This window comes from Stomoxys calcitrans, chromosome 2, assembly GCF_963082655.1.
Source record: "Stomoxys calcitrans chromosome 2, idStoCalc2.1, whole genome shotgun sequence".
Classification (NCBI taxonomy): domain Eukaryota; kingdom Metazoa; phylum Arthropoda; class Insecta; order Diptera; family Muscidae; genus Stomoxys; species Stomoxys calcitrans.
In genome coordinates, this window is record NC_081553.1 from 176,163,022 (window position 1) to 176,188,516 (window position 25,495).

The 25,495-nt window shown below is 39.8% G+C and overlaps 1 protein-coding gene across 5 annotated transcripts in view; it reads right to left on the bottom strand.

The window, feature by feature from the left end:
- Positions 1 to 4,694: 4,694 nt before the first annotated feature.
- LOC106081492 (organic cation transporter protein) overlaps positions 4,695 to 25,495 on the bottom strand; it is a 33,507-nt gene continuing 12,706 nt past the window's right edge. For 3 of the 5 annotated variants that reach the window (XM_013243486.2, XM_059363872.1, XM_013243484.2), the window contains exons 2-6: positions 14,362 to 14,798; positions 6,073 to 6,331; positions 5,598 to 6,018; positions 5,015 to 5,521; positions 4,695 to 4,956 (exon numbers count right to left, since the gene is read on the bottom strand). In XM_013243486.2, coding sequence (XP_013098940.2) covers positions 4,803 to 4,956; positions 5,015 to 5,521; positions 5,598 to 6,018; positions 6,073 to 6,331; positions 14,362 to 14,697 — 1,677 coding nt within the window. In that variant the 5' untranslated portion in view covers positions 14,698 to 14,798 and the 3' untranslated portion in view covers positions 4,695 to 4,802. Of the gene's footprint in view, positions 4,957 to 5,014; positions 5,522 to 5,597; positions 6,019 to 6,072; positions 6,332 to 14,361; positions 14,986 to 25,495 lie in introns of all 5 variants that reach the window. The other 2 variants (XM_013243483.2, XM_013243482.2) reach the window with 2 other exon arrangements.

Below are 25,495 nucleotides of genomic sequence, written 5' to 3' on the forward strand. Positions count from 1 at the left end.
GATGTCGCAATTATTGTTCGATTTAGCTGAAAGATTGCATTTAGTAATCTGATATGACTTCCAATAACTGTGCTAAGAACGGGCCAAATCGGTCTATAACCTGATATAGCTCCCATATAAACTGATCTCCCGATTTGACTTCTTGAGCCCTTGGAAGCCGCATGTTTTGTCCGATTTGGCTGAAATTTTGCATGTAGTATTTTGTTTTGACTTTCCACAACTGTGTCAAGTACGGCCCAAATCAGGCTATAACCTGATATAGCTCCCATGTAAAGCCGTCTCTCGATCATCCTGCTCGGTTCCTAAAAGATTTAATTTTTGCTCGTTTGACAGAAGTTTGGTATATAGAATAAAATTATGCCCATCAACTAATTTTATTTTGTAGAAACTTTTAGCAGAAGCCATGGTGGTGGGTTCCCAAGATTCGGCCCGCCGAACTTAGCACGCCTTAACTTGTTTTAGTAATTAGAGCGGATAGCTCTAGTTTCCAAGCACTTGGAAGGCGAACTAAACGGTATATATATGCGAACCGTTATTTTTTGGTGCTAAACACGTAATGGTGAGGTTAGTATATCGTCATCCTATAGTGGTGGATTTTGAAATACCATAAAAATATGAAATATCCCCAAGTAGCAGTCTACATAAAATGTAAAATTTGATTTTCATTCATCTACTTAACCTTTTACTTAGACGCTTTGGGATCGCTTGAAGTTCCTCTAACTATGTTGAAATTTGATTGCAACACACGCTTAATCAATCATAATGATAATCTTTGCAATCCGGAATGCGAAGAAAATTTTTCATTTTGCAAATCCTTTAACCGGAACATGTGGGAAAATACATCCAGGGGTACATCCAGCGAACTACTCAAATATAAACAGCATGCCTATGTCAAGGGAAGGTCGGTGGAGACTGCCCTGCACGAGGTTGTACATAAAATAGAAGAATCCTTCGATGCCAAAACGTACACCTTGGTGGTATGCATTGACATCGAGGGGTCTTTTAACATTCCTTTTTATCGCCACTCCTATGGGTGACCACCATAAATGACCTATTACAGATGCTGACTGAGTAGAGATTTGAACCCGTCTGCTACGCAGACGATGTTATAATACTTCTAAGGGGTAAGGATCCGAACGAGCTATGCAGAAGGGCCGAAAGGGTCTTGCATATGGCATATGACTGGGCTAGGCCCAGAGGTCTCAATGTTATCCCAGAAAAGACTGAAATATGCCTGTTCACGAGGAAGACGAAGGTGGGCCAATTTAACGCACCACGTTTCCCCAATAAGACGATTTCGATATCTGACAAGGTCAAATACTTAGGTGTGATCTTGGACAGGAAACTGAATTGGAAGTGTCATATTCAGGAACGTACTGAGAAGGCTCACAGATGTTGGCCAACATGTAGACGAGCCGTAGGCCCGAAATGGGGCCTGAATCCGAGGATAGTCCACTAGCTCTACAGTGATCTACGTGATTAGGTTAATACTTACTTACGCCTGACTAGTTTGGTGGATTGCTAAGCGCAATAACAACCAGGACGGTAAGGTCACGAACAGTCTTGCAGTGTAAGAAGGAGATTAAAACCTTCTCTGAGGATGGCAAAATCCGCCTCGTTAGGGTATTGGGCCAAAACGGAGTAAGGGGAAATGAAAGGGCAGACGATTTGGCGGAGAAGGCCAGAAGACTGCCGTCAATAAACTTGGTTAACCCGAAGCCTTTCGAGTCGACACAGTCCGAGTTAAGGGAGTAAGTTACGAATGCGCATGCAACACTGTGGAACAGCGAAACGGTCGGTAGTACGGCGAAAATCCTATGGGCTGATTCAGATAGTGAGAAGACGAAGCTATTACTGAAAGGAAGTGAGAAGGTGGTCAGTATAGCTATTGGTATCATAACGGGACACATAGGACTACGATCTATGTAAAATCGGTGCGGCAAGATGATGCGAGAAGATGATGAGACGTTGGAGAATTTCCTTTGTCATTGCCCGGCTTTCGCGTTCAACAGATACCGGTACTTAGGTGGAGACACAATATCAGACATGAACCAACTTAGGGGAGTGGTATCGAAAACAATTAAGGATTTTGTAAGCAGCACAGAATTCCTAATTTAAAATTTTCTTTTTAGAGGTTACTTTATAGTTTTTAGAGCGCACAACAAGCCGATTACTGGCTTAGGTGTATGTCCATAGTGGCCTGGTGCGGATTAATGTCTGCACCCTTTTTTCAACCTAACCTAACGTTATGACAATAAGAAATTAGTTTTTCTCTAAATAACAATTTTTATTCTTGATAAATTAAATTAAATAAATTAAACCTCTATTGTTTTTTATACCTACCTCCGAAGTATGGGGGTATATTCATTTTGTCATTCCGTAAAATTCTAAGACGATCTAGCCATGTCCGTCCTTCTTTTTTTTGAAATCACGCTTCAGTCTTAAAAATATAGAGCTGCAACTTTTCACAGATTATTTTTTTGTCCATAAGCAGGTTAAGTTCGAAGATGGGCTATGTGGGACTATATTTTGATATAGTCCTCATATAGACCGACCTGCGATTTAGGGCCATAGACCCATAAACGCCACATTTATTAATCACCAGCACCCATGTAGACCGATCCGATGATTTAGGGTCTTAGGCCTATAAAAGCCACATTTATTAACCCATTTTGCTAAAATTTGGGACCGTGAGTTGCGTTAGGCCACTCGACATCCATCTTCAATTTGGGATATAGCTGCCATGTAGACCGATCTCTCGATTTAAGGTCTTGCGCCCAATAGAGGCGCATTTATTGTCCGATGTCGCCAACAATTTGTTACAGTGAGTTGTGTTAGGCCCCTCGATACCCATTTTCAATTTAGTTCAGATCGGTCCAGATTTGGTTATAGCTGCCATATAGACCGATCTCTCGATTTAAGGTCTTGGGCCCATAAAAGTCGCATTTATTATCCGATGTCGCCGAAAATTGGGAAAGTGAATTAAGTTAAGCTCCTCGACATACTTCTGCAATATGGCACAGATCGGGCCGGACTTGGATATAGCTACCACATAGACCGATCTCTCGATATAAGGTTTTAAGCCCATAAAAGAAGCATTTATTATCCGATTTCGCCGAAATTTGGGACAGTGAGTTGTGTTAGGATCTTCGATAACTTTCTGTCCCAAATTTCAGGAAAATTTGGGACAGTGAGTTGTGTTAAGCCCTTCGACATCCTTCTTCAATTTGGCTCAGATCGGTTCAGATTTGGATATATAACGATTTCTCGATTTAAGGTTTTTGGCCCATAAAAGGCACATTAACTATCCGATGTAGCCAAAATTTCGGACAGTGAGTTGTGTTAGGCTCTTCGACATACTTCTTCAATTTGGCTCAGATCGGTCCAAATTTGGATATAGCTGTCAAATGGACCGATCTCTCGACTTGGGGTTTATAGCCCATAAAAGCCACATTTATTATCCGATTATGCTGAAATTTGGGACAGTGAGTTGTGTTAGGCACTTCGACATTTTTTTTCAATTTGGTTGAGATCGGTGCAGATTTGGATATAGCTGCCATATAGACCGATCTCTCGATTTAAGGTTGTCGGCCCATAAAAGGCGCATTTCTTGTCCGATTTAGCCAAAATTTGGGATAGTGAGTTGTGATAGGCTCTTCGACATCCTTCTTCAATTTGGCCCAGATCGGTTCAGATTTGTATATAGCTGCCATAAAGACCGGTATCTCTATTTAAGGTTTAGGGATCATAAAAGGCGCATTTATTGTCCAATTTCGCCGAAATTTGGAACAGTGAGTTGTGTTAGGCCCTTCGACATCTTTCTTCAATTTGGTTCAGATCGATGCAGATTTTGATATAGCTGCCATATATCTCGATTTAAAGTTTTGGGGCCATAAATGGCGCATTTATTTTCCGATTTCTCCCAAATTTGAGATGGTCAGTTGTGATAGGCTCTTCGACATCCTTCTTCAATTTGGCCCAGATCGGTTCAGATTTAGATATAGCTGCCATATAGACCGATCTATCGATTTAAGGTTTTGGACCCTTAAAAGGTTCATTTATTGTCCGATGTCGCTGAATTTTTGGGACTGTGAGTTGTGTTAGCGCCTTCGACAATTTTCTTCAATTTGGCCAGATCGGTTCAGATTTGGATATAGCTGCCATACAGACCGATCTCTCCCCATTTAAAGTCTTGGCCCCATAAAAGGCACATTTATAATCCGATTTCGCTCAAATTTGACACAGTGACTTATGTTAGACTTTTATAGCACGTCTAAATATGGATCCAAAAAAGTGCATATATTCTACAATATATCGTCTGGGCATTCTTAGTCGATATGGCAAAGTCGGTCAATAATCTGATATAGCTCCCATATAAATGGATCTCCGGAAATTACTTCTTGAGCCCCAATAGGGCGCAATTCCTGTTCGATTAGGCTGCAATCAAGCACAATGACTTCTGCTGTGTTCTCCAACATCCAATCGAAGTATGGTCCGAATCGGTCCATAATCTTATATGGCTCAACAAGCATGACAATTTTTATTCTTTATCCTTTGTTTGCCTATAAAGATGATACTGGGCAAGGAACTTGACGAATGCGATCCCTGTTGGAGGGTATATAGGATTTGGCCCGGTCGAACTTAGCACGCTTTTACTTGTTTACTTAAAATTTGGTTCTCTTTCTCTCTCTCTATTCATTTCAATGGTGTTTGTTTTAATTTGTAAACAATTAAATAAGATAACTAAGTACACTATTTAAGTTAAGATTTCTTAAAAACAAAATCGATTAAAAGTCAATAACTTAAAAATAAGTTTTCTCTTTGTCCATTTGTTGAATATTTGAGATTTGTTTGGATACATTTGAGTTTTTGCGAGTTCTACTCCAACAGGGGAAATAATACCATTTTTCATCGAGGCCAAAGAGCTCGCCGTCACTAAGAGTTTCTGGAAGTTTTCTGAAAGAAAGAAAAATAGGTTACAATTTTACGTCGAAACTGAGAAATCTTGCCTTACTTGTTCAAGGTTTCAGGAAGTAATAGACACAAAGCTGCTCCTATTAACATAATAATGCTTATAAAGAGCGCCGGCAATGGCCTATAAAATGTGGCCAAATATAAGACATAGGAGTTAAGGAAGCTACAGGCATAGCCCAGCACATGAATATTGGCCACCCCGCGACCTCTTACGCTGGTGGGAATAATTTCTGTACAATATTGCACTTCAGCATCATAGGCCACCACAACTCCGTAACGGCCGAGACCAACCATAATACCCAATAGCAATGCATGCGATTTGGCATCCATGAAGGCCACCAGAAACCCAGTAACGGCAGTGATAATACCACCTACAAGCAAAGACAAACTGGCCATACCTTTGCGGCCCACTATATTCTGAAAGGCAATAATGGTGAGACCACCGGGAACATAGCAAATGGCAGTGTAGGAGAACAGCTTAAAAGGTGAAGAGCCCATGCCTTCCATATTCCGCGAAATAATATCGAAGGCCATGGTTATGATGACACTAGAGAAATAAACAGAAAAAGCATGACGAATAAGGTTTTGTTGTTGTTGAATTTTTTTCAAATATGTAGCCTCACCTTTTCACCAACAGTATAATGGTAAACTTCCTTAATCTTGGCGTCTTAAACATACCCCAAAAGGTATCATTGCTGTTTTTAAGTTTTTCATCTTCAACCTCTATCTTCTTTTTGTAGAACTCTACAAAATCCTCAAATACCTTTTCTTCGACTTGACGTCCATTGAATTTGGCCACACGTTTAAGGCACTTGACGGCACGGTCATACTTTTTGCGAGTCAGCAACCAATTGGCACTTTCACAAGCCAGCAGGGGATAGGCAAAGACCAAAAGGACTGGCACTGAGGCCACAAACAGATATTTGCGCCATGTCTGTACCCATAAAGCAAACCAAGGCGATAACATAAGACCGGTGCAATAGAATATGGTGGGTACAATATTTAGGCCTAGAGTACGTTTTTTCGGACTCAGATATTCAAAGACTGAAATGAGATAATATTGGGTTTAAGTTATGAATATTTGTTCCAATTTCTTACCCAGTATATACATCAACATGTAAAAAGTGTCTGTTGATAAGCCGGATATGAAACGGCTGATGGCATAGAATGTTACATTTCCCACAAATGCTGTTATGAAATCTCCCAAGCCACCTGTAAAAGTACTCAGAAGCACAGCGGGCAAGCGTCCAATTCGATCAGCCAAAGCACCAAAACTGATGGTACCCACCACGGCGCCCAGAAAATAGAAGGATTGGCCCACAGCGTTACGGAAGGCATCGTCACATACCCAGTTTAACTGTCAAAAAAGTAAGCAATAAAGAATTTATTAAGGTTTTGCTGGGGTATAGAGAAATTATATCGAAATGCGGCATATTGAATAGAGCTGGCAAAATATCGATGGCATTATCGATACTATGGATATTTTAATTTTTTTCTGAATATCGGACTTGACAAAGTCAAAATTTTGCAAAATTTAACAAAAACCAGTAAAGAAAGGCAAAAGTCAGACAGTCTTTATAATACCCTACACCTACCCTATAAAAACAAAAGGGGACTACATCTAATTCTGAACCAATTTTGATGGACCTTGGCGGATGTATCCAGATAGATTATTAAAATTCCTGTATCGAATTTCGGCCAAAGCAAATATGTTCAAAATGTAATTACTAAGGTTGACAAATGACAACAAATTACTCAAAATCTGACGAACATATACATGGGAGCTATATCTAAATCTGAACCGATTTCGACCAAATTTTATGGATATTGTGGAAGTCGTCGAGGAAACCGTTGTACAAAATTTTGGGAAGAATGGTCAATAAATGCGCTTGCAGTGGGTCTAGGAGAGAAAATCGGTCGATATATATATATGAGACCCATATCTAAATCTGAACCGATTTCTATGAAATTCACCAGTAATATCGAGAGTCGTAAGAAAATCCTTTCTGCCAAATTTCCAGAAAATCGGTTAACAAATGACCATTTTATTGCTGTATTGCTGCAAATCGGACGAACATATATATGGAAACTATATCCAAATCTGAACCGATTTCTATGAAATTAACCAGTAACATTGGAAATCATAAGGAAATCCTTCCTGTCGAATTTCGACGGAATCGGTTAACAAATGACCATTTTATTGCTGTATTCCTGCAAATCGGACGAACATATATATGGAAGCTATATCCAAATCCAAACCGATTTCTATGATATTTACCAATAATATCGAGAGATATAAGAAAAGCCTTCCTGCCAAATTTCGAGAGAATCGGTTAACAAATGACCATTTTATTGCATTATTACTGCAAATTGAACGAACATATATATGGAAGCTATATCCAAATCTGGACCGATTTTTTCCAATTTTTATGGGCTTCGTCTCTAGGCCGAAAAACATGACCATACCAAATTTGAAGACGATCGGATGAAAATTGCGACCTGTACTTTGTACACCAGATCGGGACTATATGGGTAGGTATCATATGAAAGGTATTGGAAAATAGAATACGAATATGGTATAAAAATATGGGTCTAAGTTCCCATCGGGCCGCCCCAGTTCTTAGATTCCCCCAAACAGACATATTGGACGTTCATATCAGTATGGGCCTCAAATAAAAGGTATTCGGGAGTAGATTACGAATCTGGCATACAAAATTAGATTGACTATATGGGATTCGGTTTTTTTTTGTCTGTTCCGTAGAATCAAGAACGGCTGAACCGATTTTCTTAAAACTTTCACAGATTGTTTTTAGACATCGGATGAGGGCGGTCCCTCCCCCTTACCCCATCAACGTCATGCAAAACCAAAAGTGGACCGATCGGCACAATATGGGTTTCAAATGAAAGGCATTGGACACTAGAAAGCGAATATGCTATTAAAATTTGGGTCCAAGTAACCAGCGGGCATCCCGAACCCAAAAACTCCTCTAAATAGATATATTCCATGTTCATATCAATATGGGCCTCAAATGAAAAGTATTCGACAATAGATTACAAATATGGCATACAAAATTAGGTCCAAGTAATGGGAGGTCGTCCCACCTCCAAGTATCTCCAAATGAGCATATTAGCTGACCATGTCTATATGGGACACAAATGAAAGGTATTGGGGAGTAGATTGCGAATATGACATTAAAATTTTGTCTAGGTGGCACTTTTCCTTCCAAAAATAAGGCAAATAGGTTGATTAACCCATTATGACAATATGAGACTCAAATGAAAGGTATTTGAGAGTAGAAAACGAATTTGATATCCAATTTTGGAACCAAGTGTTTGGGGTGCGCCCTAAAGAACCCCCTAAACTGAACTTTATTTCCAATTATGGCAAATTCCAATCAACGGTATTTGGAAGTAAAGAATTTGATATCTATGGCTGGACGGCCACCGGCCCTATACCCAGAAGTGCCGGTGGCCGTTCAGCCCCAAAACACTCTCCAAACGGTTCATATTTTCCGACCAAGGCAATATGGGACTCAAATCCATTGAATTTGAAATCCATATTTGATTCGAAATGTCTGAGGTGACATCCCTTCCCTAAAAAGCACTTCTCATTGCCCTAATTTTCAAAACGGCATATCTCGGAGATTGGTAATGCGATTCGTTCAAATCAAAACATGGTTTCTATTGTTGGGGTCGGATGCCTCGCCAGTCCAGTCACGACAATTTAGAGCTCAAACGAAAGGTGGTTGAGAGAAAGAAAAAAACGAATTTGATATCCCATCGAAGAGCCATGTATTTGGGGGGCCGCCGCACCCCATAATACCTCCCAATTATATAAAAGCTATTTATGGTGAAAATTGATCGATTTTCAAGATATTGATACTCATTTTCAGAACAAAGACCCTGGGGTCCACCATACCCTCAAATAGAACTTATTTAACGATCATGCAATTATGGGGTTCATATAAACTTTGTTTGAAAGTAGAGCACGAATCTTATATCTACTTTAAGGGCCAAGTGTCTGGGTGGCCACTCCACCCCTGAAATTCCCCCTAAACCTGAAATATTTACCAATACGGCAATGTGGGACTCAATAGAAAGGCATTTGGGAGTAGAGTAAAAATTTGCCCAGCAACCGAGCAGGGGCAAACTTCTCACACATCAATGAGTGCTTTCTGATTCATGTTGAGTTTATCAACGATAAGGGACCTTTTTTATAGGCGAGTCCGAACAGCGTGCCGCAGTCCGACACCTCTTTGGGGAGAATTTTATACACGACCATGCATGGCATAGTACATCGTAAATGTCGCCAGCATTAAGAGGGAATAACCACCGCTTTACATGTTTTCTGAAGTTCTCGCTAGGATTCGAACGCAGGCGTTCAGCGTCATAGGCTACAGTAGCACGAATTCGATATCCACATTCAGAGCGTGGTGTCCCCACCCTAAAAAGATACTAGAGAGTTAAAGAAGGCGCAGGGGAGCGGGCCCTGTCCAGCTAGTAGCTGCCATATAAATCGATCTCCCGATTTGACTTTTTGAGCCCTTACAAGCCAATAAAATTATGCACTTCAACTAAATTTAGTTTGTATAAATTTTTACCAGAATCCATGGTGGTGGGTTCCTAAGATTCGGCCCGGCCGATCTTATCACGCTTTTACCTTTTGTTTTTGGGGGAAGGAATCAGAAATTCTATAAAAAAGAAAAAAAAACTTTTCGTTTTGTGTTTTCATAGAAAAAGAATTGAGCACCTATTCATCTGGAATGTGTAAGACAGTTTCTAGTCTCGCAAGCTGATCTGCTCTACAATTCCCAGGGATATATCTGTGGCCCGGCACGCAGAACAGGTGAATTTTAAACTTTTCAGCCATAGCATTGAGAGACCTGCGACAGTGGAGGGCAGTTTTTGTATTCAGAGATATGTTGTAGTCTTTCCAACACTTTTTTCATTGCAATGATCTCCGCTTGGAATTAAGTGCTCGGTTATCCTTCGCGATATGACCAGTCCCAACTCCTCAGATTACACCACAAAAACCACCTAGTCGTCTAGTTTGGAACCACCCGTATAAATGTCTATATAACTCTTATTACCAGGAATAGTAGTACAGTACGTTTATGAATAAGCGGCTCATACAATTTTTACTCCACACTTTGTGGAATTGCAGCCGTATGACCAAAGAGAATACTCCTATAGCCTCACAGCAGTGGTCGCACTAATTCGTCTGGCCACAATGTCCAGAGGGATAAGGTAAATTCAATGCATCAAATGGTGTCGCCCTCTGTGATGCACAAACAAGCCATCATTTGGATCCAGCTGAGTATTGAACAGTAGGTGGACTTGGAAGCTCCATCCACCAGACCACCACACAATATAGCATTATTGGACTGACAACTGCAGTATATATCCAGTGCATAACACGCACCCATATCCGGCCCACAATGATTCTGTTTTTCCCTGCAGACTCGGCTTCAAACAGCAACTTACGGCCTGAAGGCGACGAATCGGATAATACATGTATATGAAATTAACTAGTTATATAAAGAGTCCTTCGTCACACATACTTTTTTTGGAATTTCGTCCATAGTCCCATAAAAATGTCTGCCTTAGTAAAAAAGTTGAAAATTGAAAACAAATTTGAGATCAAATTTCGTACAATTGTATTTAATTTGGAATAATGACGTTGATCGAAGGTTTGTAATTACGGAATTTATGATGAAGGAATCCTCGAGGAGCTTCAAACCATTTAAGTCACCTGGACCTGATGGAATATTTCCCGCGTTACTATAGAAAGAAGCAGACTATCTGGCGCCTCACCTGGCCAAAATTTTCACAGTGTGCCTAGGGCTTGCATATACTCCGAAAGTCCTGGCAGGAGGCAAGTGGTGGTGTTTATACCCAAGCCCGGCAAGGCATGTTATGCGACACCAAAGGCCCACAGACCCATAAGCCTTACGTCCATTCTACTCAAAACCATGAAACGTATTGTCGAGACTACGATAAAGAGAAGGACATCCAGCAAACTACTCAAATACAAACAGCATACCTATGTCAAGCTAAGGTCGGTGGAGACGAGGTTGTGCATAACATAGAAGAATCCTTCAATGCCAAAACGTACACCCTGGCGGTATGAATTGAAATCGAGGGGGCTCTTAACAATTTGCGGACCGACACACTGATCCAATCCTTAGACCAGTACCGGTTGGACCCGGTCCTTAAACACTGGATAAACCATATGCTGAGGAACAGGTCCCATGACATATATATAAGGGAGAAAGTGACACAAGGCACGCCATAGGGGGGCATTTTATAGCCACTCCTATGGGTGACCACTATAAATGACCTATTACGGATATTGCCTGAGGAGGTATTTGAACCCGTCTGCTATGCAGACGATGTTATAATGCTTCTGAGGAGTAAGGATCCGAACCAGCTATGTAGAAGGGCCGAGAGGTCTTGCATATGGCATATGACTGGGCTAGACCCAGAGGTCTCAATGTTAACCCAGGGAAGACTGAAATATGCCAGTTCACGAGGATGACGATGGTGGACCACTATAACGCACCACGTTTCCTCAATAAGATGATTTCGATAAATTGACAAGGTGTGATCTTGGACGCGAAACTTAATTGGAAGTATCACATGCAAGAGCGTACCGAGAAGGCTCACAGATGTTGGACACTATGTAGACAGGTCGTAAGCTCGAAATGGGGCGGGTATCTGAGGATAGTTCACTGGTTCCACACGAGCGTGATTACACGAATACTTACTTACACCTCAGTAGTTTGGTGGACTGCTATGGAGAAAAAGTGCAATATAAGGACCATACAACAGGTTCAGAGAACATGTTGTCTTGGCATAGGCGAAGCTATGAGGACCACGCCCACTAGGGCACTGGAGACTATTCTTCTTCCAAGCAATAGACATGCGAATTAAGTGTGAGACACCCACTGCGGCTATGAGACTTAAGGCGATGGGAGAATGGATTGAGGATAGGAGCAGCTCATACCAACGCGGTTTAATGGAGGCGACGATAAGAAACCTTGAAGAAAGTGGAGAGGTTTTCGATCGGATACCTGAGATGAACCTTGAAGTCGAGTGCGAGGCACTGCTGCCATCGGCACAGTCTTGGATTGACGGAACCCTAATATTGACATCTGGAGGATCATGTTACACGGATGGATCAAAGCTAGAGGACAAAGTGGGCCTGGTGGTTTTCATTGAAAACCCTGGGACTGACATCTGGTTCAGTCTGCCTGACCATAATACGGTCCTGCAGGCGGAGATCCGGGCGATCACGGAATGCGTGAAGTGGTATGGTGCTAATGCAAGGACGTCAAGTCTGAACATCTTTACCGACAGTAAAATAGCCATAAGGGCAATAACAACCAGAACGGTAAGGTCACGAACAGTCTTGCAGTGTAAGAAGGAGATTAACGCCTTCTCTGAGGATGGGAAAATCCGCATCGTTTGGCTGCCGGCCCATAACGGAGTAAGGGGACATAAAAAGGCAGACGATTTGGCGGTGAAGGCCAGAAGACTGCCGTCAATAAACTTGGTTAACTCGAAGCCTTTCGGGTCGACGCAGTCCAAGTTAAGGGTGTTGTTGTAGTAGCAGTGTGTGGTACATTGAGGCGGCAGCCCTTGCTGATGAAGGAATTCATCGGGTCAATTCGGTACGTCCAACCGGCTGCCATAGGATTGATTTAAGGGTGTGGGCGACGAATGCGCATGAAGTATTGTGGAACAGCGAAACGGTTGGTAGGACGGCGAAGATCCTGTGGAGGGATCCAGATCGTGAGAAGACGGGGTTATTACTAAAACGAAGCAAGTAGGAGGTCAGTATAGCTATTGGTATCATAACGAGACACATATGACTGCGAGCTCACTTATGTAAAATCGGTGCGGCAAGTGATAGCATGTGTAGATCATGCGGGGAAGATGATGAGACGTTGGAGCATTTCCTTTGCCATTGTCCGGCTTTCGCGTCCAACAGATACCGGTACTTAGTCGGAGACACAATATCAGACATGAACCAACCTAGGGGAGTGGCATTGAAAACAATTAAGGATTTTGTAAGTAGCACGGTATTCCTAACTTCAAATTTTCTTTTTAGAGGTTACTTCATAGTTTTTAGAGCGCACAACAAGCCGATTACTGACTTAGGTGTATGTCCATAGTGGTATGGGGCGGATTAATATCTGCACCTCTTTTCAACCTAACCTAACCTATCTAATTTTGTCTAATTAGATATAAATTGATCTTATTTTGTCTGATGGCTGATCACGCCAACTTTCGAAGAATTAAAGCTAGATGCTTGAAATTTTGTCCGAATACTTCTTATTAGTGTATGTCGGTTGGGATTGTTAATAGGCCACATCGGTACATGTTGTGATATAGCTGCCATATAAACCGATCTTTGATCTTGACCTCTTGAGCTACTATAGGGCGCAATTTTTATCCGATTTGGCTGAAATTTTACACGACATGTTTCGTTGCGACTTTCAACAACTGTGCTAAGTATGGTTCAACTCGGTCCATAACCTGATATAGCAGCCTTATAAGCCGGTCTGGGGTCTTGAATTCTTGAGCCACAATAGGCCGCAAATTTTATCCGCTTTGGCTGAAATTTTGCGCGACGTATTTCGTTGCGACTTCCAATAACTGTGCTGAGTATGGTTCAAATCGGTTCATAACCCGATATAGCTGCCATATAAACCGATCTTGGCATCTTGAGCCACTAGGGGGCGCAGTTCTTATCCGATTTAGCTGAAATTTTGCATGACGTGTTTTGTTATGACTTCTAACAACTGTGCCATGGTATATGGTATAGATCGGTCCATAACCTGATATAGCTGCCATAAAACCGATCTGTGATCTTGACTTGATTTTCCGATTTAGCTGAAATGTTGTACAACAGCTTCTCCCTTGATCTTCAACATAGGTGTCAAAAATGGTCTGAATCGGTTTATAGCCTGATACAGTTCCCGCATAAACCGATTTCCCTATTTTACTTCTTGAGCCCCTAAAGGGCGCCTGAACTCAACAAATGCGATCCATGGTGAAGGGTATAGAAGCTCAAGAAGTCAAGACCCGCTTTATTTGGCAGCTATATCAAAACATGGACCGATATTGTTCATTTACAATCCCAACTGACCTTCACTAATAAGAAGTATTTGTGCAAAATTTCAAGCGCCTAGCTTTACTCCTTCTAAAGTTGGCGTGCTTTAGACAGACAGACGGACGGACGGACACACGATCGGACATGGCTAGATCGACTTAAAATATCATGTCGATCGAGGTGTTACAAACAGAATGACGAAATTAGTATACTCCCATCCTATGAAGGAGGGCATAAAAATAAAACACTTTGTATATTTTTGGACTCACCTCAGTTGTAATACTCTCATAGCCATCTTGTCTTCTATAAAACCATTCACGGCATTCACTTCCTTCTGCTGGGGTAGCTATACCACTTTCATCATCGAACTTCTCCAGCAGAGTACAATGTGGCCTCTTGAATTGCTTGTAGATTTTATCGATATCCTCAAATGATTTATTCGCCAATTGTGGATGATAACACCAATGCTCGGGGGTAAAACTGATCAAAGTTTGGGAGAAGTAGTGCATGGAGGACAAAATGTTGGTGCAACCGTAGAGCAGTAACAGCATCCATTGATAACGGCCAAAGTTGCCACATTTCTCCAGGACATGGTTAAAATCCATGTTTGAGACGTCGTTGCTCAGTCACTTGAGGGCCACTAATGCTTTAACGCCAACCGTTGGTTTCTTTTAATATTTTTGTCTTAATTCATTTGGATCTTTAACTACAGACGACAAGTATTAAAATGAGGTTCTTTTTGGTAACTTGTTACTACCGCAAAATTAGATTATTTTTATGCGGCTCTTTAGCAGTTGCATTGCCTTCTAAATTGTTTATCTTATACTTAGATTGCGGGAAAGTGATTCTGGTTATTGTTGATGTTGTTTGTTTTTTTTTATTAATAAATTGCTCTGTTAAGAACAGTTAGCCAAATATTTGTTTAGTGAGACGCAAGTAACCCTTATATATGACAGGCAATGGGGTGAAAATCCTCCCCATAAATGGAATTACGATCATCCACTTTTTTGAATCACTTATCACATATCTATCCAATAAAGATTTTTTCATAGAACATTTTTAATAAAGTAACAAAGAAATGCTAGTCATGAGTTAAATGTCATTAAAACATCCTAAAAGACATGGTAACGCAATGTTCAGCATTAAAACGAAAAGGAAATTTCGGATCCGAATGCTAAGAAAATTTGCCCAAGAATTCAGGTGTCCAAAAAAATTGACCTTCCCGATTTAACGACATAGTCCATCCGTCGACAGGAATCCGATTTCTAACAAAGTTCCGTAAAGGGATCGTTCACTGTGAAAAGTGTCCCCAAATCATTGTTTCATTTCTTGTAGAAATCCCAAAGAAAATGTTTTTTTTTTAATAAAAATAGTCAACCCCATCATATGTTTAAAATAATAAAATTAATTGGAAGAGCTACAATATATTTGTTAAAAATTTGTATGTTTGGTCACAAAACTATTTCTTTGTATATGGTCTTTATTTCTTGTTTCTATTTCAAATATAAAAGCAAAATAACAAACACGCTTCAAAGAGTTTCAGCTATGTGGTGCAGCGATCGTGATTTCGCCCTTTGTCAGAGGGTTCATCAGATTGCCATGCCGCCAAAAGATTAGATGCTTCCACCTAAGCAGTGCATTGGTAGTATTTAACACACCACATAGCTGAAACTCTTTGAAGGGGGTTTTTGTTGGTTTGCCTATTTATTTGTAAGGGTATATAAGTTCGGCCGGGCCGAATCTTATATACCCTCCACCATGGATCGCATTTGTGGAGTTCTATGCGTGGTATCTCTTTTTAGGCAAACAAAGAATATTGAATTAGAACTGTTATGCTATGGGAGCTATATCAAGTTATAGTCCGATTTGGATCATAAATGAATGCTGAACATTGTAGAAGTCATTGTGTAATATTTCAGTTCATTTGGATAAGAATTGCGGCTTGTAGGGGCTCAAGAAGCAAAATCGGGAGATAGGTTTATATGGGAGCTGTATCAAACTTTTAATCGATTCAAACCATATTAGACACGTATGTTGAAGGTTATAGGAGAAGCCGTTGTACAAAATTTCTGCCAAATCGGATGAAAATTGCGTCCTCTGGAGGCTCAAGAAGTTATGATCCAAGATCGGTTTATATGGCAGCTATATCAAAATATGGACCGATTTAAACTTTATTTAGCGCAGTTGTTGGAAGTGGTACCAAAACACCACGTGCAAAATTTCAAATCGGACGAGAATTGCGCCCTCTAGAGGTTCAAGAAATGAAGGCCCAAGATCGGTTTATAAGGCAGCTATATCAAAACATTAATCGATATAGCCCATTTACAATCCCAACTGACCTACACTAATTAAAAGTATTTGTGCAAAATTTCAGGCAGCTAGCGTTACTCCTTCGAAAGTTAGCGTGCTTTCGACGGACAGACGGACATGGCTTGATCGACTTAGAATGACAAGACGATCAAGAATATATATATATATATATATATATACTTTATGGGGTCTCAACCAGAATGACGAGCCCCCCCCCCCCCCCCCTGGCTACGTCCCTGATTGGAGCTATATTCAAATCTGCATCGTTATGGCCCATTTGCAATCCCCAACGATCTACATCGATATTAGGTATCTATGCAAGCGGCTAGCTTTACGCGCTCGAGTGGCTAGGTCGACTCAGAACATCGAGACGATCAAGAATATATGTACTTTGTGGGGTCTTAGACGAATATTTCGATTAGGATTAAGAAAGGCACATGGTTGCTCCCAGATCAAGAAGTAAGGAACCAAATTATTCACCTTGTAATCCGTTTGAACGTGGCGAAAAAAGGTCTATCTGACATTACACGGATGCTGGACAGTGAAAAGCTTCAAACACAACAGTTGGCAACGGCATACTTGTCCAGATGATATAACGGTGCAGTGACAAACCAATGGCCACTCTATGGAAAAGCCGCGAAATCCGTACTTGGGTACCAGAAGCCTACGCCAAGAAACTCTTGGTACGAACACGGGTATTAAAATGCTACTGAAGCCAAGAATGCGGCATACAGAGCAACTCTGCTATCAACAGCAATGCGCTATGAATAACTATCTTGTCCCCTGTAAAGTAATCCCCCTTAGATATCTTTTTTCAATTTTTTCCAATCCTCGAAACACTTCAGAAACGCGCTTCTTGGTTACACAAAACTTAATACAGTCTCTTTGATCCATTTTTTCGAATATTAAAAATTGAAGAGCACATCAATACACGTCTAACCTTTTTATCTATCAAAAACAAACTGGCAATCCAAAATGGCTGATATGATCAACATACATATATAACAGACATGTGTACCAACATAACAGGAAAACCAGTAACCAGAAAAGAGTTGGGCGGTCCCGACTGTATAATACCCTACATCTACCATATAAGTACAAAGTGGGAGTTATATCTAATTCTGAACCAATTTGATGCACATCGGCGGATGGGTTCAGATAGGTTATAAAGGGTGATTTTTTTGAGGTTAGGATTTTAATGCATTAGTATTTGACAGATCACGTGGGATTTCAGACATGGTGTCAAAGAGAAAGATGCTCAGTATGCTTTGACATTTCATCATGAATAGACTTACTAACGAGCAACGCTTGCAAATCATTGAATTTTATTACCAAAATCAGTGTTCGGTTCGAAATGTGTTCAAATTTTGACAAATTTTGTTCAGCGATGAGGCTCATTTCTGGTTGAATGGCTACTTAAATAAGCAAAATTGCCGCATTTGGAGTGAAGAGCAACCAGAAGCCGTTCAAGAACTGCCCATGCATCCCGAAAAATGCACTGTTTGGTGTGGTTTGTACGCTGGTGGAATCATTGGACCGTATTTTTTCAAAGATGCTGTTGGACGCAACGTTACGGTGAATGAACACATTTCGAACCGAACACTTATTTTGGTAATAAAATTCAATGATTTGCAAGCGTTGCTCGTTAGTAAGTCTATTCATGATGAAATGTCAAAGCATACTGAGCATCTTTCTCTTTGACACCATGTCTGAAATCCCACGTGATCTGTCAAATACTAATGCATGAAAATCCTAACCTCAAAAAAATCACCCTTTACATCAATCCGTATCAAATTTTGAGCAAATATGTTCCAATTGTAATAACTACGGTTAGCAAATGACAACATTATTGCAAATTACCCAACATCTGGCGAACATATATATGGAAGCTATATCTTATTGGGTTGCCCAAAAAGTAATTGCGGATTTTTTAAAAGAAAGTAAATGCATTTTTAATAAATCTTAGAATGAACTTTAATCAAATATACTTTTTTTACACTTTTTTTCTAAAGCAAGCTAAAAGTAACAGCTGATAACTGACAGAAGAAAGAATGCAATTACAGAGTCACAAGCTGTGAAAAAATTTGCTAACGCCGACTATATGAAAAATCCGCAATTACTTTTTGTGCAACCCATAGTATGAACCGATTTCGAGCATACTTCTTAGATATTGTGATAGTCGTCGAGGAAAGCGTTGTGCAAAATTGTGGCTTGCAATAACTCTAGAAGTGAAAAGCGGACTAAAAATATATATGGAAGCTATATCTAAATCGGAACCGATTTTTATGAAATTCACAAAAATCTTCAAGAGCCATAAGAAAATCCTTCTTGTCAAAGTGTGAGAGAATCGGTTGACAAATGATCATATTGCAATATGTCTCAAAATCGGAGGAACGTATAAATGGGAGCTATATCTAAATCTGAACCGATTTCAACCAGACTTCTTGGATATTGTTGTAGATGTCAAGGAAAGCGTTGTGCAAAATTTCGGGAAGATTTGTCGAAAATGCGCTTGCAATGGCTCTTAGAGTGAAAATCGGGCGATATATATATATGAGAGCTATATCTCAATCTGAACCGATTTCTACGGAATTCACCAGGAATGTCTAGAGTTAAAAGAAAATCCTTCCTCTCGAGAGAATCGGTTAATAAATGACCATTTTACTGCATTACTACTGAAAATCGGACAAACATATATATGAGAGCTATATGCAAATCTGAACTGATTTTCCCCAATTTCAATAGATTTTGTCTCTACGTAACAAAAAAGCGGCTGTGTCAAATTCGAAGACGATCGGATGAAAATTGCAACGAGAAGTTGGTACACAAATTAACATGGACAGACAGACGGACACAGCTAAATCGAATCAGAAAGTGATTCTGAGTCGTTCGGTATACTTATCAATAGGTCTATCTCTCTTCCTACCCTGTACCACAGTGGTGGTGTAGGGTTTAAAACGCGGAAATCACACAAACGCAACTCACGAAATTGGAAAATAAAGATTTATTTTTATCAGACCTCGTACGTCTGATAAAAGTCTATAATGTACCACTTTGCTCTGTTAAATAATCTTACACCTACACTTCATTTAGGCGTTTGTCAGTTGCTTTGCCCATTAGGAATTCCCATTGTTTTTTGAACTCAACCCATACTATTATATATTCTATCTTCAAAGCCCCTGTTTATATATGTCGACTCATTTTGCCAAATTGGCAGACAATGAAAGTCGTTGACCCACGGTTGTCCAATCATTTCACTTTCGCTGCAACATGGCACATATTTTAGAAAACCTGCCTTAAATTACTACGTCAAGAACTCTAAACGGTTTCCAATGAAATATAAACAAAATGATTCGGTTTAAAATTAATGCAGAAAATTTGAATATTTCAAATGTCAATCCAGTTTCTTCTAAATGTAAACAACGGTGTTTAAATTTGGCCAAATGATGGCGGAGTAAATTTTGAGATAGCAAGTTTTGAATTTGTTTGCATTTTAAAGAGAAAAGTGAGCATTTTTGAATGTAGATTGAAATAAGTAAACAAATTAAAAAGGCGTTAAGTTCGGCCGGGCCGAACTTTGGATACCCACCACCTCGGATATAAAGGGTGATTTTTTTGAGGTTAGGATTTTCATGCATTAGTATTTGACAGATCACGTGGGATTTCAGACATGGTGTCAAAGAGAAAGATGCTCAGTATGCTTTGACATTTCATCATGAATAGACTTACTAACGAGCAACGCTTGCAAATCATTGAATTTTATTACCAAAATCAGTGTTCGGTTCGAAATGTGTTCATTCACCGTAACGTTGCGTCCAACAGCATCTTTGAAAAAATACGGTCCAATGATTCCACCAGCGTACAAACCACACCAAACAGTGCATTTTTCGGGATGCATGGGCAGTTCTTGAACGGCTTCTGGTTGCTCTTCACTCCAAATGCGGCAATTTTGCTTATTTACGTAGCCATTCAACCAGAAATGAGCCTCATCGCTGAACAAAATTTGTCAAAATTTGAACACATTTCGAACCGAACACTGATTTTGGTAATAAAATTCAATGATTTGCAAGCGTTGCTCGTTAGTAAGTCTATTCATGATTAAATGTCAAAGCATACTGAGCATCTTTCTCTTTGACACCATGTCTGAAATCCCACGTGATCTGTCAAATACTAATGCATGAAAATCCTAACCTCAAAAAAATCACCCTTTATATATAAACCACTTTCGTCAAAATCCGGTGAAAAATTTATATCTTATGCCCCATAGCAACTTTATTGAAATATCGTTCGATTTGTACCAAATACTAATACGTACAATTCATTGTTCAATTTTATAGTCCAAAATATTGGTCTTTTTGGTAGCTATATCCAAATATAGACCGATCTGAAACATATACGACACGGATGTCGAAAGTCATAAGTCGCTGTTTCAAATTTCAGCGTAATCGGATTATAAATGTGCTTTTTATGGGGCCAAGACTTTAAATCGAGAGATCGGTCTATATGGCAGCTATATCCAAATCTGGACCGATCTGGGCCAATTTGCAGAAATAAGACTAGGGGCTTTACTTAACTCACTCTCCCAAATTTTGGCGATATCGGACAATAAATGCGCCATTTATGGGCCTAAGACAATAAATCAGCGGATCGGTCTATATGGAAGCTCTATTCAAATCTGAACCGATCTGAGCCAAATAAAGGAATGATGTTCAAAGGCCTAACACAACTCACTGTACCAAATTTTGGCAAAATCGGACAATAAACTCGCCTTTTATGGCCCTAAAACCTTAAATCGAGAGATCGGTCTATATGGCAGCTATACCCAAATCTGGACCGAGCTGGGCCATATTGCAAAAGTATGTTGAGGGGCCTTACATAACTCACTCTTTCAAATTTCGGCGACATCGGATAATAAATGCGCCTTTTATGGGCCTAAAACCTTAAATTAAGAGATCGGTCTATATGGCAGCTATATCCAAATCTGGACCGATCTGAGCCAAATTTAAGAAGGATATCGAAGGGCCCAATCAGAAAGATGATGAGGGGTCTATCACAACTCATTGTCCCAAATTTCGGCGACATCGGACAATATGGGGTCTATATCAAGATATAGTCCGATATAGCCCATCTTCGAACTAAACCTGCTTATGGGCAAAAAAAGAATTAAAGCGAAAAATACCTGGGTTTTTTGCTGGACAGTAAACTAAACTTCAAATCCAACATTTTGGAAAGGGCAAGAAGGGCAACTCTTGCCCTATACATCTGCATGAGAGCCATTGGCAAAAGTGGGGTATTTAAACCGCATGTCATGCACTGGGTGCTTACTGCAGTCGTCAGGCTTATAATGCTTAATTGTATTATGGCCTGGTGGACGGCGCTTCAAAAGTCCAACTAGTGTTCAATACTCAACGGGATCCAAAGAATGGCTTGTTTGTGCATTACACAAATGCTAAGACTGCGACAAATGCGATCCATGGTGGAGTGTGTTTTCGACACCAACAACAATCAGAACAGCGTGGCGCCAAAAGAGGTTGTCACTGATATGCATTCGTCGTAGATTATTAGGCAAATTATGTCTGAGCCGAAAATCCTTTGGGAGATACGAAGTTTCGACTCCTTTAAGTCGCCAGGCCCTGATGATGTATCGCCGGTTGAATTACAGTCCATATGGGGGCAATGTCAAGATATAGCCCATCTTCGAACTAAACCTGCTTATGGACAATAAAAGAATGAAAGCGCAAAATACCTAGGTGTTTTGCTGGACAGGAAATTGAACTTCAAATGCAACATTTTGGAAAGGGCAAGAAAGGCAACTATTGCCCTATACATCTGCATGAGAGCCATTGGCAAAAGTGGGGTGTTTAAACCGCATGTCATGCACTGGGTGCTTACTGCAGCCGTCAGACTTGTAATGCTTAATTGTATTATGATCTGGTGGACGGCGCTTCAAAAGTCCACCTAGTGTTCAATACTCAACGGGATCCAAAGAATGGCTTGTTTGTGCATTACAGCTGCACTGAGACAAATGCGATATATGGTGGAGTGTGTTTTCGGCCCAGCCAAACTTAAAACTCTTTTACTTGTTTTTGTTAAAAAGAAATGGTATCCAATTGTATCCCTTAAGTGGTTCAATTAAATTACTTGCCTACATCCTCAAGAATATCACATCTATAGTTCGCTTACTAAATTTATAGCTCAATTGTTGTGCAATGTTTAACTTATTGGGATGGTGCACTGACTCTTTAGTTTGGAAGTCTTTTATTAAATGATCAAACACTTTCTGTCATTCTTTTGAAGTAGCTGTTTGAAAAATTTACAAAATGCTTCCTTATATGATTGGTTGTGGCTTTGGTTTTACTAAAACCCGCATATATTGAGCTAAGTATGGGTAAGTCTTTAATTTATCCATTAACTAATTTTATGTTAATTCTGACCATCATAACAGCAAAACAATTTGCAGTGTAGAAAAAAATTAATAATTTGTATAAAACTAAATACACTGAAAAAAATTGTGTCTTAATAATTAAAGACTCGAGCCAAAGATAAGAAAACTTAATACAAAGGTTATACAAATTCCAAATTTTAAGGAAACATTTCATTTGGTGAAGTATATTATCCTTGAAATTAAGGATTTTTTTTTTAATTGTAGGTTAGTAGGTCCCTAACTTTGTGCCTTGTTATTTAAGAAAACACCTTAAATGAAGGTCAAAATATCGTTGAAAGTTAGGAAATTGACTTTACGACCAGACAGCAGTGTACCATAGTTAAATATACACAATTAAGAGCGTGCTAAGTTCGGCTGGACCGAATCTTATATACCCTCCACCATGGATCGCATCTGTCGAGTTCTTTGCGCCGTATCTAGGCAAACAAAAAATAATGAATATGGACGGAGGAGGAGGAGGAGCTATATCAAGTTATTGTCTGATTCGGGTCTCAAGAAGCAAAATCGGGAGATCGGTTTATATCGGTGCTGTGTCAAGCTATAGATCGATTCCGACCACATGGCACACGTAAGTTGAATGCCATGGGAGAAGCCGTTGAACAAAATCTGTGCCAAATCGGATGAGAATTGCGCTCCATAGAGGCTCAAGAACTCAAGATCCCATATCGGTTTATATGGCAGCTATTTCATTTCGCATATATGTTGGAAGTGATACCAAAACACCACGAGCAAAATTACAGCCAAATCGGATAGGAATTGCGCCTTCTAATAGCTCAAGAAGTCAAAACCAAAAATCGGTTTATAAAGCAGCTATATAAGGTTATGGATTGATTTAAATCATATTTACCGGAGTTATTAGAAGTAATACCAAAACACCACGTGCAAAATTTCAGTCAAATCGGATGAGAATTGCGCACTATAGGTGCTCAAGATGTCAAGACCCAAGATCGGTTTATATATAGCAGCTATATCAGGTTATGGACCGGTTTGAATCATACTTATCACAGTTGTTGGAAGTGGTATCAAAACACTACGTGCAAAATTTCAGTTAAATCGGACGAGAATTGCGCCCTATAGAGGCTCAAGAAGTCAAGACCGACGATCGGTTTATATGGCAGCTATATAAAAACATGAACCGATTTGGCCTATTTACAATCCCAACTGACCCACACTAATAAGAAGTATTTGTGCAAAACTTCATGCGGCCAGCTCTATTTCTTCAAAAGATAGCGTGCTTTCGACAGACAGACGGACGGACATGGCCATCCGTTGGGATTGTAAATGGGCTATATCGGTCCACGTTTTGATTTAGCTGCCATATATACCGATTTGATGTCTTGACTTCTTGAGCCTCTAGAGGATGCAATTATTATCCGATTTCGATGAAATTTTGCGTAAGGTGTTTTGTTATGACTTTCAACAAGTGTGCTTAGAATTGTTCAAATTGGTAGATAACCTGATATAGCTGCCATATAAACCAATCTGGGGTCTTCACTTCTTGAGCCTCTACAGGGAGCAATTCCTATCCGATTTGGCTGAAATATTTCATGACGTGTTTTGTTATGAATTTCCACACCTGTGTGAATCGGTTCATAACCTGATATTGCTGTCATATAAACCTATCTGTGGTCTCGACTTCTTGAGCCACTAAAGTGCGCAAGTATTATTCGATTTGGCTGAAATTTTGTACAACGGCTTCTCTTATGACCTTTAACATACGTGTCGAAAATGGCACGAATCGGTTTATAGCCTAATGCAGCTCCCCTATAAACCGATCTCACTGTTTTACTTCTTCAACCCCTAAAGTGCGCAATTCTTACTACATTTGGCTGAAATTTTACACAATGACTTCTACTATGGTCTCCAATATTCCCTTCAATTATGGTCCGAAATGAACCATAACTTGATATTGTTCCAATAACATAGCATTTATTTTCTTTTATCCTTTGTTTGTCTAAAAAGAGACACCGTGGCAAAAGCTCGACAAATGCGATCCATGGAGGGTATATAAGATTCGGCCCGGCCAAACTTAGCACGCTTTTACTTGTTTTAGGTTAAGATGCTAAGTTTAAAAAAAGATTTTTTCAAAAAATAATAATTGGATGATCATTTGTGTAGTCAAATAAGAATCAATCAGCGATCGAAGCTTGAAATAGATGTCCTTTGGTAAATAGGATATTAAATTTGAAGATGGCATCTTTATTTTAAAGTTTTGGTTGTTTAGCTCGTTTTCATTGCTAAAATCCTACAAATAGGGAAAAATCCTAAATTTTGGGCTGACTTTTTTTTTCAGTGTAGGGTGGCGAACCAAAAAGGTTAGCAAACGCCTACATATATGTGCTTTAAATAAATAATTAAAAATAGGCTAAAGTCGGCCGATCTTTTGATACTATATGCCACATTGGGTATGTGGCGTCGAAATTGAAATCAGCTTAAATTTTAAATATAGAATTTCTACCAAAACCCGTTCAAAGTTTTCGAGAAGATCGCTTGATAAATGGGTCTGCAAAGGCCATAAAGGCGAAAATCTTGGGAACTATATCGAAATATAAACCGATTGATATGAAATTAACTGGTGATCAGAAGAGTCGTAAGAGAAACCTCCATACCTAATTTAGTGAAGAAGGTTAACAAATCACCAAATCTAT